The 19426-nt window shown below is 43.1% G+C and overlaps 1 protein-coding gene across 1 annotated transcript in view; it reads right to left on the minus strand.

Moving 5' to 3' along the window:
• Positions 1-663: 663 nt before the first annotated feature.
• LOC119658452 (insulin-like growth factor-binding protein complex acid labile subunit) overlaps positions 664-19426 on the minus strand; it is a 107356-nt gene continuing 88593 nt past the window's right edge. The window contains exons 3-4 of the mRNA XM_038065859.1: positions 2466-2608; positions 664-2337 (exon numbers count right to left, since the gene is read on the minus strand). Of these exons, the coding sequence (XP_037921787.1) occupies positions 1216-2337; positions 2466-2576 (1233 nt within the window). The 5' untranslated portion in view covers positions 2577-2608 and the 3' untranslated portion in view covers positions 664-1215. The remainder of the gene's footprint in view (positions 2338-2465; positions 2609-19426) is intronic.

The following is a 19426-nucleotide window of genomic DNA, read 5'->3' on the forward strand; positions in this document are numbered from 1 at the left end:
AACTCCGTTATGAATCAATTGACTATTTTGAATTAAATTTATTTCATAGCGTAATTCAGTTTGTAAACTGTATTTCAAATTGACCAGTTTTGTATATGATTTCTTCTTAATATAACTTGGAATTTTCGTCTTTTCTACATCAATGGCAGTTCATAATTTAGCACTTATTTCCTATTAAATGTTCACTGCATGATACTAGGGCGATACCTATATTTTTCATAAATTTTAGTCTTTTTCTGTAGACTTACATATCTAGGTTGGACGTGATTTTATTTATTTCATGTTGTCATCTCAGGAGTAAGACATTGCGGTTTATACAGTAGTACACGGATCTGTTTATTTTATAAAACCAACAAAATTAAAGTACACAATCGGCTACCATAATATATATATTTGTCGCTGTTCTGATTCACAATAATAAAGATGAAAATGATGATACGTGGACCAGAAAAATAGCCTCGAACAGTTTTTATATAACAATATAATTTATACCACAACAACAAAAAACCAAGCTAGTGTAACATTTTGATGTGAATCTGATTTATTATTATAAAACTTTAGAGAAAACTAATTGAATTGAATTTCTGGATAAATAAATTGAAAGCATTGTTTTACGGAGATGCTTCAATATTTTACTTAAAACTTAATTAATTAATTAAGTGTTTCCAGTTCATGAAGGTAGATGTCTAAAACGTACTGCAATTGAGCATTAATTTGGATTTATATGCACCAATAAACGAAATACAATTTCTGCAAATTTTCTTAATGGATGTTTAGTTCAAATCGTTAGAAATGAAAGTGCTTTCCGATTACAGCCTAAATATTAGGCAAATTAGCCATATATTTCCGTAACTAGAGGCTGCTGTTGAGTATATTAGTGATATGTTCTCCGCTCCATTGTTTCGTAAATCATTTCTTTTCAGACCCTTTTCAATGTTCGCCTCTGAAGCGACCTATCTCCACTCTGTCCACTTCAATTCAATCTGTATTTTGCTTGTCTAGTATATGTATTCTCAGCAACGCTGTTGCATTTTGAGTAAAAATAGCTCTAGGACGTGCGCTACTTTTCGTTGAAAACTGACGTGCAACCCAAGTATCCGAAGTCCGCTTCGAATTTGCCTGAACATACCGTGTGCAGCCATTGGCCACCCGCTTGTCCAGTTGCTGCTTCGATACATAGTGCACGCTGACTCGAAAAGGCTTTTACAACGATGTTCATCTAAATTTCATATCTAGGTTGTAAGCTCGACAGCTCAGCAAACATATGATGAGAGCAACATGAACGCCGACTAGAATTTGAAGATAAATAGACGCTCTAAACCCTAGGCGGGACGTCCGCGATGCCTCTAAATTCTCACGAGTGACTTGCTCCTGGCATCTCCCAATTGAAAATAAATCTAAATCACTCATTGGTCGACCATTAACTTCTAGCGGAGATATGCAGAAATTTTTTGAAAGAAAATGACTTTGGTGGTAGGTTCCATTTGCCAATGCGGAGTCTAACAACGTATGGATGTGGCATCCACAGGGAAAGTGATTGTTGATGACTGATAAATTCTCGACTCCATCCAAAAGGATTGCATTTGGATCGGGGGTTTCTAATAAGTGGTTTCCAGTGAACTTTAGCTTCTTCACTTGATTTGTATACGTAAAATTGAGCTCTTCTATGGCATCGATTTTATTGTTTAGTATTTGCAAAGTGTCGACTTGGTACATTCCTGAGAAAGCATTTGCACAGATCGTTCCCAAATCCGACTCCTGTAGTGTGAGAATTAACACATTGGTTAATCCTCTGAAAGTGTACGGCTGTAACTCCTTCAAATCCATGTAGGCAAGTTTCAAGAGTCCAACGGTATCCATACCATAGAATGCATCTTGTTCTATTTCACGGATGCCAGACGGCAGGATCAAGTGTCCAACGTTGGTTAACCCTGAAAATGCTGACGCCTCCAATTTGACCATGGGGTTATTGGATAGTAGAATCAATTTCACATTCGACGTTCCTGCAAATGCATTGCACTCTATGCGAGCGATTTGATTATGACTCAAAAGGATTGTCGAAATATTCTGGAGGCCGGCGAAAGCAAATTGCGATATTGTTCGTAGTGGTGTGTACTGGATGGAGAGCTCACGTAAGCGGGGCAAACCTCGAAATGCAAATTGTTTGATTTTCGTAATGTTATTGCCGTCCAACGATAGCTTCTTTAGCGCTCGAAGACCTGCAAACGAATCCGATTTGATGATGGGAAAGTTATTTTTGGTGAGGGCAAGATTCTCGACAGTAGAAGGAAGACTCTGCAGTGGTATTTGATTCAGGCCGCCTGTATTACAAAGAACCTGTAATAACGTGAACAGATAAAGATTTTCATTTTAGCATATTGTGTATTGCTTGTGAATAGAGGATTCTCACTGTCAGAGGTATGGAAACAAAGGACTAGTATCCCAATATGATCGATTATGCTTACCTGTGTCTGCGAGAGACATATGCACTCGGTTGGGCATGATATTAACGAATCTGAACGTCGAAAGTTCCAAAAGCATCCAATAATCATAATCGGCAACCAAATATTGACCATTTCACGGTTTGGTGGATATTATTTGTAGATATCTGAAAATGTGAAAAGCAAACTATAAGTCCATATTTCATAAAGTGCGCTTCAATAGGAAATACGAGCGGGCATTCATATGTATGTAGCCGAATTCTATGCAAACCATACTTTTGAATCATTGAAATCAATTAAGCAATCTAGTGAATTATTCAACTCCAGCAATCATTCTTAACCAGTTGCGTATTGCGAGTTTATTTGGTCTGAAAAACCCCCATAGATATCTTTGAACCATATATGGAAATCCTTGCATTGCTATTACGATAATATTGGAGAGCTGTAAATAATTTTCGAACAGTGTAGGATTTTTAATTGACCTTTTTTCAGGCTCGTCATAGTATTATACATATATATGTATATATATGTGTATAAGTATGGTTGCATTTTTTGTCGGCTTTACCTAGAATTTTTTTTTTTTGTGCGTACACGGAGGTGGAAAATCTTAGAAAGACACGTCCGCCGCAGCTCCGCCGCCCAAACGGCGGAACAACAGCGAGCGCGTGTGGGATTCACACCCACTAAAAACCACCCCCGGTCTCTCCAGCCCCAGCCCCGCGGGACCACCATTGAGGTATTACTTCGCGGGGTAGGTTTGCTCTTAGGCACTTATCCTTCTCCTATTTGCAGCTTTCCTCCTTCTTTGTTCCTTCTGCAACTCCTCCTGCATTTGGATGATTGCGGAGCCAACCGCAAGCCACTTCTCCTCGGACTCCAGCATCTCAGTAACCAAGCTCTCCGGGGTCCCGCTCCTGCCCAGCACCTGGTTTAAGCTCCTTCTTTTCATCGCAAATCGTGGGCAGTGAAACATCACATGCTCTGGATCCTCCGGTATGCCATCGCATCTGGGACAGTTCGGAAAATCATCCAACCCAAAGCGGTGCAGATACTGCCTGTAGCAACCACCGTGTCCCGTGAGGAACTAGGTAATGTGGTAGTTGGTATCCCCATGTTTTCGCTCAAGCCACACCCTAATGTTGGGAATGAGCCTGTGCGTCCACCGACCTTTCGCAGACTCGTCCCATCTGCGTTGCCAGAGATCAAGCGACTCTGACCTTGCCGCATTTCTACGCTGTGCATGCCCCTCCATGTGTCTTGCATTGTACAGGACACTCATTTCTTTGGCCAGAATGTCAACCGGGATCATGCCTGCCACCACCAATACTGCCTCATCCGATGTGGTTCTAAAAGCACTGCAAACCCTCAAAGCCATCCGCCGGTAAACCGAGTTCACCTGCTTCCGTCTCTGAGAGTTGGCAAGCGCCTCTGTCCACACAGGCGACGAGTAGAGCAGGATGGAGCGCGCCACTCCGGCTAGCACCAACCTCCGGCAATGTTTCGGCCCACCAATATTTGGCAACACTTTTGCAAGTGCCGTGGTGGCACTGGCTGCCTTTTGGCATGCATACTCTAGGTATTCCCTAAAACTCAATTTGGTGTCAATTATTACCCCCAGGTATTTGATAGCCGGCTTTGATACGACCGTATGTCCACCGACCTCCACTTTTACAGTGTTATTTTTCCTGCGTTTCGTTATTAAGACCGCTTCCGTTTTCGCGTCCGCCAAGGTCAGCCCGGCCTTTTCTAGCCAGGACTTTACCGCTCTCACTGTTTCTGTTGCGTAAACCTCCACATCTTCTAGGTGTTTTGCTGCAACAACCACAGCTAGGTCATCAGCAAAGCCGACAGACAGCCGGGAAGAGCGAGTACCCCATTATACATGATATTCCACAACAGGGAACCAAGTACCGATCCCTGTGGTACCCCGGCTGTGACAATGTACTCTTTGGGGCCCTCATCCGTCCCGTACCAGAGAGTCCTCTCTGAGAGGTAGTTTTCCACCAAATTCGCTAAGTATCCGGGGACACCTATGTCAGCCAACGCCCCTTTAATTCTATTCCAGTTGGCCGAGTTGAATGCGTTTTTGACATCCAACGCCACCACGGCACAGCAGCCGCCAGAAATCAGTGCACCTTTTGCCCGGTTTACCACCATGCCAATTGCGTCGACCGCAGAGTGGGCGCGTCGGAAACCAAACTGGCGTTCCGACAAACCATTGCTGGCTTCGACGATGGGCAGGGGTCTGTTGTAGATGACTCTCTCCATCATCTTCCCCATTGTATCCAACAGGCAGACAGGACGATACGAAGCTGGGTTTCCAGGTTGTTTGCCAGGCTTCGGAAGCAACACCAACTTTTGCTTTTTCCACTGGGCAGGGAATATTCCTTCTTTTAGGCACGCCTCGAAGGTGTTGACGAAAAGGTCGGGCCTAGTCTTCACTGCCAGTTTCAAAGCTCGGTTGGGGATGCCATCTAAACCTGGGGCCTTGTTGTCACCGAACCTACCACATATTTCCCGCAGCTCCTCCACAGTTACAGGCGGTATTATGCCGACATTTGGCTGGACAAAAATTTGCCTTCCCCTATTTTCGTGGGGAGGGAACAGAGTGGTAACAATCTGTTTCAGGAGGCGCCGACAGGTCACCTGGGCTGATTTCCGCAGCCTTTTCATCACCACTCTGTAAGCCTCGCCCCAAGGGTTTATGTCCGCATGGTCGCACAGCTGTTTGAAGCAGTTCTTTTTGCTCCTCCGAATGGCTTCTTTTAGGCGGCCACGCAATTGCTTGTGTGCCTCCTCTCGACCGTCGCCACCGGGTTTTCCCCTGAGCCTCTGGCAAAGCCTCCTTGCCCGAAAACATGCGGCTTGCAAACTTGCGATTTCGTTGTTCCACCAGTAGTTGGGTTGCCTACTGGGGAGCAATGGCCTTCTGGGCATAGTAGCATCGCATGCTTCCGTCACCCAGCGAGTGATCTGGGTGGCTTTCTCTCCAGCCGTACCATTCAGGGATATGTCGGATTTGAGCACCGCGGAAAACGTGTCCCCCTCGAACGCTTTCACTGTCCAGCCAAGCATACCACCCGGCATTTTGCGAAAACTCTTTTTCGAGCTCGATCCGCCCTTGATTTCTATGCAGATTGCCTGGTGGTCGCTGTGAGTATAGTCCTCACTGACATGCCAAGCGATTCTACTGGCTAAAGTGGCACTCACGTATGTCAGGTCCACTATAGACCCCAGGCCCCTTCCCCGGAAAGTGTACGAAGACCCAACATTCGCCAGTACCACGTCCAGCTCCGCGAATGCTTCGAGGAGAACACGTCCCCTGACATTAGTTATCCGGCTGTCCCATTCAAGAGCCCACGCATTGAAATCGCCTCCTATTATGATCGGCCAACGTCCTCTTGCATCCAAAACAAGAGCAGCAAGCATCCGCTCATACTCGACGAGTGTAGCGCTGGGTGGAGCAGCTGTAGATGTGGATGCCCTTCACCTTCGCTCTGATGAAGCCCTCCTCCGGGTGCTCCATTATTTCCTGGAAGGCTTGTTCTCCACAAGTCCACAACGCTGCTTGGCCCGTTTGGAATTTAAGACAGGTCGGAAATCAAAAGCTGGACTCTTCAACTCTGAAATGACTTTTTCCCCTTTTATGTGAGGGAGGGACGCAACATTTTTTTTATATCTATCCTACGTATTTAGATATAAAATGGTTGTCTTAAACCTCCGCATGGACCATAGCACGCTAACCGCATTAACGCGCCATCGCTGTGGATTTCCTACAATGTACTTCAATTCTACCCACGATGTTCCTAGAAACTTGCATCCCTTTTTCGATATGCTACGCCTCCTGCGATAGTGGGTTCGGAATTGAATTGCCGCATTTTCCCAATTGTGACCTATACACTATTTCTTTTGTCGTTTGATCAATATAAGTCTGGGTATCTGGCTCATACGCCGACAAAATTCTTCATTAATTATTGTCTTAGGGCAGAATTCACCGATGACAAAACGCACCCATGAGTTGATAGAAGCACTTGCTTTATTTTCTTGGTAGTCCCCTCTCCTCCTTTTAGCATGGAAGGCCCCGATCGTTCCATAACGACTAACTATCTAAAACAAAGTCTCAATGATGCCCTCTAGATTTATAATTGACCTTGTAGTCGGCGTACAAAAAAAAATGCAACTGTGGAACTTGAGCGTTGTGAATTATACATCCACCTTTATATGAGTTGAAAACGAGGAGTCAGAAATGTCTCAATCATGCTAACGGAATTACGCGCTTCTGCTGATCCTGATGTTAAAAGGTAGATGATCCACTGCAATGCTATATCTTTCACTATGTTTATTGTCAGCTTGAATGGGGAGGACAAGCCTAGAAAGCTTGGAGAGTTCCGCAAAAATTAATAGTGATCAACACATCCATATCCTGTTCGGCCTGCATGTGGGCAAAGTTCTTGTTATTTTTTCAGCCAAGAATAGTCAGATGACACTATGAACACGAATATTAATGAAAACTTGGAATATTAGAATCCTAACCGATAATCAAAGCAGTAAGTCGGACTTGTTAGCACTGAGCGAAGGGAACGAGTGGTTCCTGAAATATCGGTATTTGCAAAATAATAAATATCAGTAGCAAATAGAAAAAAGCAATTCTTAATTATTTCAAATATTATAACACTCGCTAACATTACCGCAGCTTCCAACATTACCGCATCACCTAACATTACCGCATTACCAATCACCACTGCATTACCTAACATTATCGCATTGCAAGAGTGATGTTGTATGTTAATATAGCAGTGGAAGTTGTCGATGCTGACGCCAAGTACCGTTGTGCCTTTGCGGTTCCTTCAGGCTGGCTTTGGGTTAGAAATTGTGGCTGCATGTGAATATGGGGATGCAGATTCTTGGATTTGAATAATTGATTTGTAATGGTACGGATTAGAATGAATGACGACTGCTGGTTAATATGTGTATCGCATTAGTCTACGCAATATTTCCTAACGCAAGTGGCTAAGGCGACTATCGAGTGCTGATATCGACTATCGATTGCGAATCTGTTCTCTTGGTTGGCTTTAATGTGAAAAGGTGATTTCGAGTTTGTGTGTGATAAGCAAACTTTAATTATGCCAAGCGAAGATATATCTAGCTGAAATAATGCTCATTCGCAAAAATCATGAGTTCCTCTTCTTTACATGTAAAAATATTGTACTGTCTATAGCCTTATCTGATGGGATGTTTTGTTTTTTTTCTTGTCTTACATGAAAGGTTAATTCCTTCTTCATTTATACTCAATTGGCGCTGTCGTATAGTTCACGTTATAATAATAATAATCGTTGGCGCAACAATCCATATTGGATCAAGGCAGGTTTAATGGTGCTGGTCAACATTAGACTTTCCTTCCAAAAGCCGATTGTGAAATCCTGAAATTTCGGAAAACTTTTTGCGTAGCCTATTCCGAAAATGTCTTGTATAACACATAGGACACGACAGACTTTAACAAGGATACTTTATAAGATGTTAACAATCCTCTTGGTTTTTATATGATATTCATACATGAAAATCTGTATATTCTGGCCCTATTGCTGTAGTAGTCAGTATTATGACATCAAATTGGTGGACCTCGTTACAAAACGAGTAGGTCTGGAGTTGGCTACAGGAATGAATTTGCTGAAGGTCTTATATGAAAAATAATCTTTTTATAAACAAAATTACTAACTAGTAACTTACTATCCCAGGATGGGCGACATGCAGCCACATGGCTGCCCGGGAACTCAGAGGAGAGTGACCTTGAGCGTGCCGCCCAGATGGTTGAGCGCGTCTCTGCACTGCCCCACCAGCCGGGAAGATATCGTCGTTGAGTACAAGGCCTTGATGGCCGCTTGGCTGTCGGTTAGAATGGCTATGTTACGCTTGGGGCTCGAATCCCGCTCCAGCCATCGACAGACTTCCAATATCGCCAGCACTTCCGCCTGGAATACACTGGCGAAACTTGGGAGACCATACGACTTGGATACACCGTATTCGAGAAAACACCCGCGCGGACTACATAGGCCATCTTTGATCCGTCCGTAAAGAATACCGTGTCGTAGTCTTGCAACACGCCGCCAGTCTTCCACTTAGCCCTGGTTGGAAAGTCCACAGCAAAGTTTCTCGTGCAGTTCAGCTTGCATGTGACATAGTCCATGGGGAATGCCCAGATTTCTCGGGGTATTTCATCTAGGATGTTGCTGTGGCCGTAGGACTTCGCTGTCCAGCATCCGGATTCACTTGGTCTGACGGCACTGCACGCTGCAACATATTTGATGTGGAGGTCTAGGGGGAGGAGATGCAGGAGTACATTGAGAGCATCTGCCGGGCAGAATGGCAGAGCCCCCGTAGCACTCGCACACGCGGTTATTTGAATCCTATTAAGCTTAGTTCTATTGTATTTCTTCTTCAAAGCCTGCCACCATACAATAGAGCCGTACGTCAGGATCGGACGCACTACAGCGGTGTACATTCAGAGAACCATCCTCGGCCGGAGACCCCATTCCTTTGCAAAGGTTCTCTTACAGGCATAGAAGGCTATACAGGCCTTCTTAACCCTCAGTTCTATGTTCAACCTCCAATTTAGCTTAGGATCCAGGATTACACCCAGATACTTTACATTAGAGGAAAGAACCAATCTTTGTTCATTCAGTCGTGGTAGATGGAATTCAGGTATCCTTGTCTTGGTGGTGAATAGCATCAGTTGCGTTTTGGTTGGGTTTATGCTAAGTCCGCATCTTGCGGCCCACAAGCACACCTTTCGCAACGCTCATAATGAACAGAAACATCCCTGATTCTAATATCACCAAGTCGTCGGCATACGCCACCATCTTCACCTCGCTGCTGTCCAATGTACGTAAAATTTTGTCCATTACTATTAACCAGAGCATCGGTGAGATGGCGCCACCCTGGGGTGTGCCTCTGTTCACAGTTGTGGTCAAGTGGTTGCCTCCCAGATCGGACTGGATTATCCTGGTACTCAGCATGGATATAATCCAATGCGTGAGATACCCCTCCAATCCAATACCGGTCAAGGCTTCCTTGATGGCGTTGGTATTGACGTTGTTGAAAGCTCCTTCTATATCCAAGAAGGCAGCAAGGGTATACTGCTTGTACTGCAGCGACCGCTCAACCGTGCCAATTACCTCGTGGAGGGCGGTTTCTGTGGATTTTCCTTTGAGGTAGGCATGCTGGGACTTAGAGAAAGGCGTTCTCTCCATAATCGTCCTTAAGTGAATGTCCAGGACGCGTTCTAGGGTCTTCAGCACGAAAGAGGTCAGGCTGATTGGCCGAGAGTCCTTCGCGGACTCATGACCGCGCCTGCCCGCTTTCGGTATGAAAACCACTCGTGCGCGCCTTCAGGACTGCGGTACGTATCCTAAAGTGATGCAGCTCTGGTAAATCTCATCAAGCCACGGCACAACCCATTCCTGCTGCTTCTGTAGCATGACTGGCATTGTGCTATCTGGGCCTGGAGATTTGTATGCGGAGAAGCGGTTTATAGCCCAGCCGATCCTATCCTCGGTAATTACCGATTTGATAGTCTCGCACAGCTGGGGTTGCCGCAAACTCTCCAAGCAAGGTTCTGACTCACAGTCCTCTTCGCTGGAGGGAAAGTGCGTTTGAACCAGCAGCTCCAAGGTTTCACTAGAAGATTCCGTCCAGGAGCCTTCCGACTTTTTAAGAAAGGATGGGCTCTTATGTTCCTTGGACAGAATCTTACTGAGCCTCGCGGATTCACTAGTGCTTTCGATGTTCTGACAATAGTCCAGTCAAGACTGCCTCTTGGCGGTCCTGATGACCGACTTGTACTTCTTCAGGCAGTCCTTGTATGGCTGCCAGTATTTTTGCCAGTAGCAGATGTTGAGGATTTCTCTTCCTGAGACTAGAGACATCTTCGTTCCACCACGGTGGCAGGGTCTTTTTGCTGTACTTAGCAGGGCACGAGACTTTAAAGGCGGTATCAAATGCCTTCTCCACACATGGATACATTGGGAGAAAAATAAAAAATGCACTCTTTCTGTACATGGGAGTGTTACAAGATCATGCCAATCTCTGAGTGTGACTTCACAGATTCCATATTTCCACTAAATTTTGTTTCAAGGGATATAACCGTTTTTTTTTAGAAAAGTACGTGTGACACACCTCCATATCATAAAACACACAAAAAAGATACATATAACACTTCGTCCTCATGAAAAGATGCAATACGTTTAGGAATTATATGCAAACACACATATTTGTGCATGTATTTATGTATCCCAATTCAAAATCTATAACAAAATTAGAAATTTTATTATTTGCAATTATTTTATACATTATTTTCCTTGTATATTGAGAAAATAAAGGAAGTAGTCCCAATTGTAATATTTAGGGACATGAAAATAAATGGGTGCATGTATTTATTTTGTTAGGAAGTAAAGGACGTTGGTACAGCATTTGATTCTCACATAAAACCTGCTTTTTACGATTTCCGAGAACTAACGTTTGGGTGTGCAAATTTCTCAAGCAAACATTATTGTAGCATTCTAATGGCGTTTTCTCATTTATGGTCTCGTATTGAAATCGATCCTTCTCCTGCATCGTATGTGTAACTTTTGTTAATCACTTTGAACTTGTAGTAGCTCATACATATGTACATATATGTTTGTATTTACTGAAAGTACGCACAGATATGCGCTGTGCAAGTAACAGCTTCTATCTTTAATTTCGCCTACTATAGACCATTGGAACCAGTTCATAGATTCGAAGAATTATTTCAGAGTGGGCCATCGGTAGCTTTTCAGGCAGCCCGAGAATTATATACCAAACCTCGATATCGATATAAAAGGCTACAGAATCGAAATTTGTATTTAAAGGTGTTGTCCTTACTCTAGAAGATGAAAACATGAGATATGAACTTGAACAATGGATTCGATTGCTGTACGGTTTATGTGGATATATGTATACATCAATAAGTTGGGATATAATTAGAGTGTCACTCCTGTATAGTACTACTCTAGCAAATTGGAAGTTCGAAATGTTCCACAATAATGTATAAAATATGCATATGCGTGTGACAAGTACGAAAGATTCAAATGAACAGATTTTAGTAGTGAGTGGCTTATAAACAGGGCATTGACTTCTAGGTTACTTTTTAAGTCCAACATCCATTTTCGTTAGAAGTGAGTTAGATCTCCATATTAACTTCTTTACATAAAACTGAGAGAATACAGTGAAATCTTGAACAGATTGGATCAGACAAGTTAATGTCTCCGAATCAATGGAGTTTTTTGTAAGCCGGAGAAGTCCGCTCTCAACGGTGTGAAGTCATTATTCGCATACAATTCACAGCTTCTGCCAATTAAGCAGTGAACTTCTAAGATGACTTGGGTTATTCATATCCGCAGGAAAGCGTTTAGCAAATTGAATTTCCCCGGAGTCCTTCCGTTTCGGTAACTAACTTCAACTTTCTTCAGAGGAGTTTTATTATTTCCTATCTTCCCCCATCGCTCGCCAACAGAAAATGAAAAATCTCATCAGACGAACAGAAAGGGTGAAAGGAAAGCTGAAAAAATAATTTTAGTGCGCATTCTGCACTAGTAGAGTAATGGTTTTCGACCCTTCGTTCCTTGTAGAAAAGTTCAACTATTCGTTTCGAGTTAAAGGATAAAATATTTTTAAGCGCGCGTAAGAGTACCATGTCTGGCAGTCACAATTGTTGTAGGAGCCCGAAATTCCGGTGATGACGGAAGAGATTTTCACCGTGCAGAATGTCGCCGTTTAACGTCAGAAGTTTTGTTATTTCTATCTTATTGGAGAGTCGAAGGGTAAGCTTTTGAGACCAATTGCTGGGCTATGAAAGACGGAGTAGCAAGCGAAATAAACAGAGCATAAGTGTGTAAATTGACATGCTTCAGTTACTTGAAATAATATGATAATAATGTTTTCATAATCAGTTCTACGTTCATCTTAAGAATGTGTATCAGGAAATTTTGTACCAGCTTCATACATACATATACAGTTACTCTTGAAACCAGTCACGCTTCATGTATTAAAAAATGCGACAGGTTTCTGGGATATAAGTTTTATTTATTTGTTTTTTGATCATGAAACGAAACCTTACTGAAAGTGATTCAACGCCTGTTTGTCCATCTGTCCGTCGGTTCGCCTGCCTGTCCCGTCTATCCGTTTGTCCACCTGTCCGTCTGTCCATCTGTCCGTCTGTCACACCCGATATACTCGGAAACGACTGAACCGAAATTGGTGAGAGCATGTGGTGGTACATGGAACGTGCCTTGGGATTAAGGAGGCTCCCCATATATACGAAAGAGGTGGGTAATTTTTTTTTCACAGAATATGATCATGTGAGGCATCAAATCTATGAGCTTATCTAGTACTTTTCGAAACTGGTTTTATTTTTGATAAACCCAGGGAACTAAGAACTTAAAATATCTGACAAGTCTCATTCTCCAAACCTACACAACCGAACAATCTGAAAAAAAATCACAGTGATGCATCTATACAAAATCTAGGCCTAAAAATATATCCCATTCTGATGTCTGCCTAAATAAAGCTGATAATAGCATATTACTATATTTTAGAAAGTTACCTGAAAATCCCCTTTAAGATCATTCTAGAAGTACGAAACTTCAATATAAGTGATAATATAGGACAAAATTCTGGAAAGTTTGAATGCAATTCAACCATTACTAATAAGGTTAGAGAAAGTCAAAGTTCTATATTCCGCGTGAATTCACTGTACTCCAAGACATCCGTAACTTCATCATCGATAAAGTGACTTACGACAGACGCTATCTACTGGCGGGTAGCAACTCGCTCCGTTCTTTGGTAAATGGCGGGCTCAGTTGAAACTCGGTGTAAACCTGGTCCTTTCGAAAAATAATGTATACCCTTCTTGGGTTTTGAATTAAAAAAAAAAATAGACCAAATGCCACCTGTAGCGGGTTCCGGTCACCCTGCTCCCCAATCATCTAGTCCAATAAAACTGTCGCTGGGCCTTGTAACTGTTCCGATGACATTTAAATTTTCACTGCTTACTCCTCCACTTCGTATTCGTGAATTACATTTGGCGAAATTCATTTTACGGAACCTTAAACAAACATATATTCATTAGTTGAGAGTTGTAATCCATAAACCTTAGCTATTCAGCGTAGCACCCCAAGCATTAAGAATTGAAAAAATCAAAAATTTTGACTGACGGTTTCGTCCAGGGCAGAGGCAACTCATCAGACGCTGCCTCCAATACTAGGGATCCATGGACTAAAAAACGAGGGAGTAAGTTGCTCCTCATTTAGTCCGGTCCACCATCAAGTGGATGGGGACTTAGGATCCCGCAGATCCTAAACAACAACCTAGCTTTAGTCTAGCTTAGACTACAACGACTGGTGTTTTAAGTCCAATATAACTCACAACCTTGTCGTGTTTTTGCGATGATAAAAGGGAGCGTCTTTCCACCTGTTGGCACTTTCGGTCACGCTGCTCCCAGGGCAGAGGTGAGGCAGCGTCTGATGAGTTGCCTCTGCCCTGGACGAAACCGTCAGTCAAAATTTTTGATTTTTTCAATTCTTAGCTATTCAATTTTTGACTGGCATTTCGACCCAATATCGTCTTTGGTTCTGCTCCTGTACAATAATATTTTTCTCTACTTTCTCTACTTTTAGTCTTGCCATCCTTGCTTCAAAGGCAGGTCTTTCACCGCTGTAGCATTCAAAACGATAAACACTACTGGGTCGCTCCTTACTTTCTAATTTTCTTCTTTCTATTACTTTACTTTCTTCATAGTTATTATTCCAGAACTCCAGCCTTTCCGTGCCGGTTTCTCCATTCCTTCTGATACCTTCCACTTCTTGTGTCGCTTCTTATAGTTGCATGTTACCTACCTTCCTCTATTCCAATCACAGCACTCATTTTCAAAATTACGCATAAGTGTAAAGGTCGTCGATTTTATAATTTGGTGAACAATTGCTTTCAAGTCACTAAGCAAGCTGTACACTTTTGCACATCTCCCTCGGCTTTGCACTATGCTGTGAGGCATGGTCACTCTGCTTAGAAGTTTCTTCCTGCTGCTTCGTACTTTCTTACGTGGGCTTGACCTGCTATTTGACACCTTTACTTATGACCTCCTGGCCATGGTTTACTGCTTTTTGGTAGTTTCACGCCTCCTCTTTAGCCATTCCCTAACTGACCTTTTTTTGTGATTTTCGATAATCTTGACTCGTACTCTCATGCACCTACGTAGCTGGTCCTGGCCGATTACTATCCTCCATCGGGTTTGGAATTTCACTGGCGTTCTTATGCTGTACTATATTGCCTCCTCCTGTTTATTCACTTCTTAACACTCCCCCCTCCCTCCCTTTTGACTATCCATAGTTTTAATGAGGTAGTCCTCCAAACACTTTATACTTTCTTTTTCCGTTCAGGTACTTCCTGCTTCCCTTTTGCTCTTCCGTCACCTCTAGCCTTCTCGTAACTCTCACTATTGTTTCCTTGCGTCTTTTTCTGGTTCTTTCCAGTCATCCCTTATAATTCCGGAACGCTTCCATGATTTATTGTTTTCTTTCTCTCCGTTACTTTGCCATTTCTTCCATTCTTTCTTCGTTTTGCATTTTTTCTACTTCATAGTGTTTTTTGTCATTTGTTCCATAAATTTTATCTGACTTTCCTCTTGTCGCCTTTCTGTTTCATCCCTTTTTGGATAAAGCTTGCAAAAGAGCTACCATACCGTTGGCATTTATCACGGACGTTCCAGCTGCTTCCTCGCGAACATCGGCAGATTATGTAGGATCACACTGGAATCCACGTTTCTTAACATTAAGACCTAGGACTCCAAAGCAACGGAACGGAAAAATGCCGCATACCGAGTAATGTTGCATTCTCAAAGAACGCGGGCACGCGCAGAGACTTATCACGAACTTCGTCGAGCGGAGAAGCGACTTCACAGATGGAAAAAGGATGCCTGGGAGAACTAACAAGTCTGTGAACTATAATAGAAAAGTACAGGGAGAAACCGCACCAGGCGCGGAAGTTTTACCAACAAGTCAGCAGGATGAAGCCTTATACACCTCGATGCTCATCCTGCCGAGACAAAGAGGAAACTCTGATTTGCGATAGAATGGGCATATTGGAACGATGGGTTGAGTACTTTGGTGAGCTACTAAACAACTAGAACATTGGCGAGTTGGAGGTCCCGCCAACTGAAGACGACGGACAAATACTGCCACCACCAAGTTTAGGAGAAACAGTCCGTGCAATTCATCGGCTAAAAAATCATAAGTCGTCAGGAGCCGATGGAATTACAGCCGAATTGGTTAAATATGGAGGCGACCAGTTACACCAAGTGGTTCATCAATTTGTGCTCAAGGTATGGGACAGCGAATCAATGCCTGACGATTGGCAACGAGGCATTATCTGTCTCATACATAAAAAGGGAGATATCACACAGTGCAGCAATTATAGAAGTATCACGTTGCTGAGTACCATCTATAAGATATTCTCCACTATCTTGCTAGGCCGGATAGCCCCATACGCCCAGAACATCATTGGCCCATACCAAAGAGGCTTCACTCCAGGCAAATCAGCAACAGATCAGATTTTCTCTGTGCGGCAAGCGATGGAAAAACTGTTGGAATATGGACAACAGTTGCACCATCTGTTCATCGACTTTAAAGCCGCCTATGATAGCATAGCCAGGGTAAAACTGTACACGGCCATGAGAGAATTCGGTATCCCGACGAAATTAATAAGACTGACTAGGTTGACCCTGACCAATGTGCGAGGCCAGATCAAAGCAGCAGGATCACTCTCAAGACCATTCGACATCAACAACGGTCTACGACAAGGGGATGTCCTATCATGCGTCCTCTTTAACCTGGCCCTTGAGAAAGTGATCCGTGATGCAGAGGTAAATGCAAGAGGTACGATCTTTAAGTTCACCCAGCTACTGGCCTATGTTGACGATATCGACATCATGAGAAGAACCACCCTAGACGTACAAACTGCCTTCATCCAGATCGAGCAGGCGGCGCGAGATCTTGGGCTGCACATCAATGAAGGCAAAACAAAATATATGGTGGCAACGTCAGCACCGAAGACGAACCAACCAACAACATCAAATCGTACTGGTCAAACAGGAAGAATAAGGATAGGAGAATACAACTTTGAGACCGTTGACAATTTCTCCTATCTAGGGTTGAAAATCACAGCCGATAACAACTACGATGATGAAATCCGCGCACGGTTGTTGTCAGCCAACAGAGCCTATTTCAGCTTACAAAGACTGTTCCGCTCGAAACGTCTCACCATAGGGTCAAAGCTCTTACTGTACAAGACTATGATCTTGCCAGTCCTCCTGTATTCCTCGGAAACTTGGGTTCTTAGCAAGAAAAATTGCGAACTCTTGGCCGCGTTCGAGAGAAGAATCCTCCGAAGAATTTTTGGCCCCCTACATGAGGATGGACGATTCCGTAGCCTACACAATGACGAAATCTATGAGCGATACCATGACCGTCCGGTTGTGGGTAAAATCCGGCTCAATAGGTTACGGTGGGCGGGTCACTTAATCCGTATGGATGAGGATGATCCCACCCGGAAAGTCTATAAGGGCAATATCTATGGTAGAAAAAGAAGACGAGGCAGACCCTGCCTAAGATGGAGCGATTGCGTAGGTCAGGACGCCAGACAGCTTTTAGGGATATCGAATTGGTGGACCTCGGCGCAAACCCGGAATGTCTGGAGTTCCTTATTAAGGCAGGCCTAGACCGGATACCGGTTGTTGCGCCGTTGATGATGATGATGATTCCATGCATGAAGACACCAAACCTCTACAAATTTATTACTATTCATTAATTTCGCAACTCGTTATTTTTATTCTGTTCCTGTTTAAAGCGATCTATTTCTACACATACGTATATTCCTTGCGTCGTGACGAAGACGAAGGTTTACTTAAGGTAGTGAACTATATATTCTTATAATATTGAATAGTTTCCAGAAATGTCAGCTACATTTCATTATCCTTTGCTTGTCAATTTTTTAATAATATATTCATGGAGCGGGTGAGAATTATTGATTTAAATTAAAACTTATCGATTAGGACTGGTCTTCAGCCGTAGTCAATTGCGCTGTCCTCCTTAGTTACTCTTGCGAAATAGACGTGTTTATTAATTATTCAGTTTGCAGGCAACGAATAAATTCACATCTGTTCTGGAACCCGTAATGATTTGATTTTGTCTTTGCTGAAATCGATTTTCAGATGTGGATGCTGTTTTCAGAGTATTAGTAGTGGTAAATATTTTCTGTTTTGGTAAAACGTTTTCATTTTTAAGGGAATAACTTTGAACGCATGGCGCAGCATAAACAAAGTTTTCCATACCAACTAACTATTCCCAGTAGGCATAAGTCTAGTAAAAATAACTTAGAGTGTAAACCACGTTACCAACGTGATTTTAAAGTTGAGTTCATAACTACATTTTTGAATGCATATTTTTCATAGAAATAACAAATTTCAGATAAATAATTGCAATTAACCTAGATTATTAGTATTCGATATGTAGTTGTAAATACATCTACTTGAGCGATTTGCCTAAATATACAAATCATTTCACGTCCTCGATGTCCTGTTTCAGTAGTCAGCCTGTGAATCTTAAGCTTGTTAGCATTTATCTTCAATCCTACTATGCTTGCCTCCTTCTCCAAATCCATAGACATTTGGCAGCACCCATAACTCGGCGAGAGCACAAGCAGATATCATCAGCAAGGTATTACGTTCTCCAACCAAGGCAGCATGAAGAACGTCGCTCCTTATTTCTTTCCTCAAATTTCTTCAGAGATCGCATGACATATGTAGTTGTTTACCATTCACCTCTTGTTGGAGTATAGCGCGTCAACCATGTCTATGCACCATCGCTTACGGTTACCTGAAATGCCCTTCAGCACGACCCCACGACCTCCCAAGACGCGACCACTCGTCCTTTACTGTTCTGTGCCAAGTGCATTTGTGGCGATTCAATCGTCAGCCATCTTGGGAGAGTGGATTCCTCTGCATGGTGCAGCCAGCAATGCAATTATCGCCCCTCCTTAAAGTGTGACCTATCCACTGATACTTTCGCCTTCCGATCACAGTGCCATTCCTGTGCGTTGAATAAGTTGTTCATTTGAGATAGTGTCAGGCCAGCGCACTCCGATGATTCGATACAGACAGGTACTGACAAAAGCTTGGAAAATTTGTGTAACATTGGAGTTAATTTTCCATATGCTACGCCTATATAGCAACACAGATAGGACACTATCAGGGACCAGTCTTGATCTTGGTGTTGAGATAACTGCATTTCCAGATTTTATACAGGACAGCGAAACCGGATGTAGCATCTAGCATATGTTAATGCGTCGGGCAACACCTATTTCGATGCAGATAGGGAGGGTGCGATGACCCGTCAGACTAAGGACCTTAGTTTTTTGGTGTTTATCTTCAGTCCAGTCCAGTCTACTTGCTTTTCTTTCTGCATCCAGAGCAATTTGGCCAAAGTCCATGACCCGGTGAGAGAATAATCAGATGTCATGAGCATAGTCGAGGTGTTTGAGGAAATATGTATGTTATAGACCATTGAACTATTCCACGTCCTCGGGACAAGGCAGCATGAAGGCGTTACTGATAACAAGAAAAAATCATGTCGGTGACATGATGTAACCGTGGCGGACTTCGCTGTGAACCTAAAAATCTTCTAAGATTTTTCCTCGGTGCAGCAGGTGACATCTTTCGTTACCATATGACGCTCTGGTAGTAGTTATCATATTAGTTTCTCCGGAATGATAAGCTTTCCCGAAATTGGTGAAGAGCAGGTGTAGCGAAGATGTAAACTCGGTAGGCTGTTGATCCGTAGGCTGTTGATCCGTAGGCTGTTGATGTGGTCAATGTAGGGGGATTCCGAGAAGAAACCAGCCCGCTCTCTGTCGATCAAGCT

This window comes from Hermetia illucens, chromosome 5 (genome assembly GCF_905115235.1).
Source record: "Hermetia illucens chromosome 5, iHerIll2.2.curated.20191125, whole genome shotgun sequence".
NCBI classification, from domain to species: domain Eukaryota; kingdom Metazoa; phylum Arthropoda; class Insecta; order Diptera; family Stratiomyidae; genus Hermetia; species Hermetia illucens.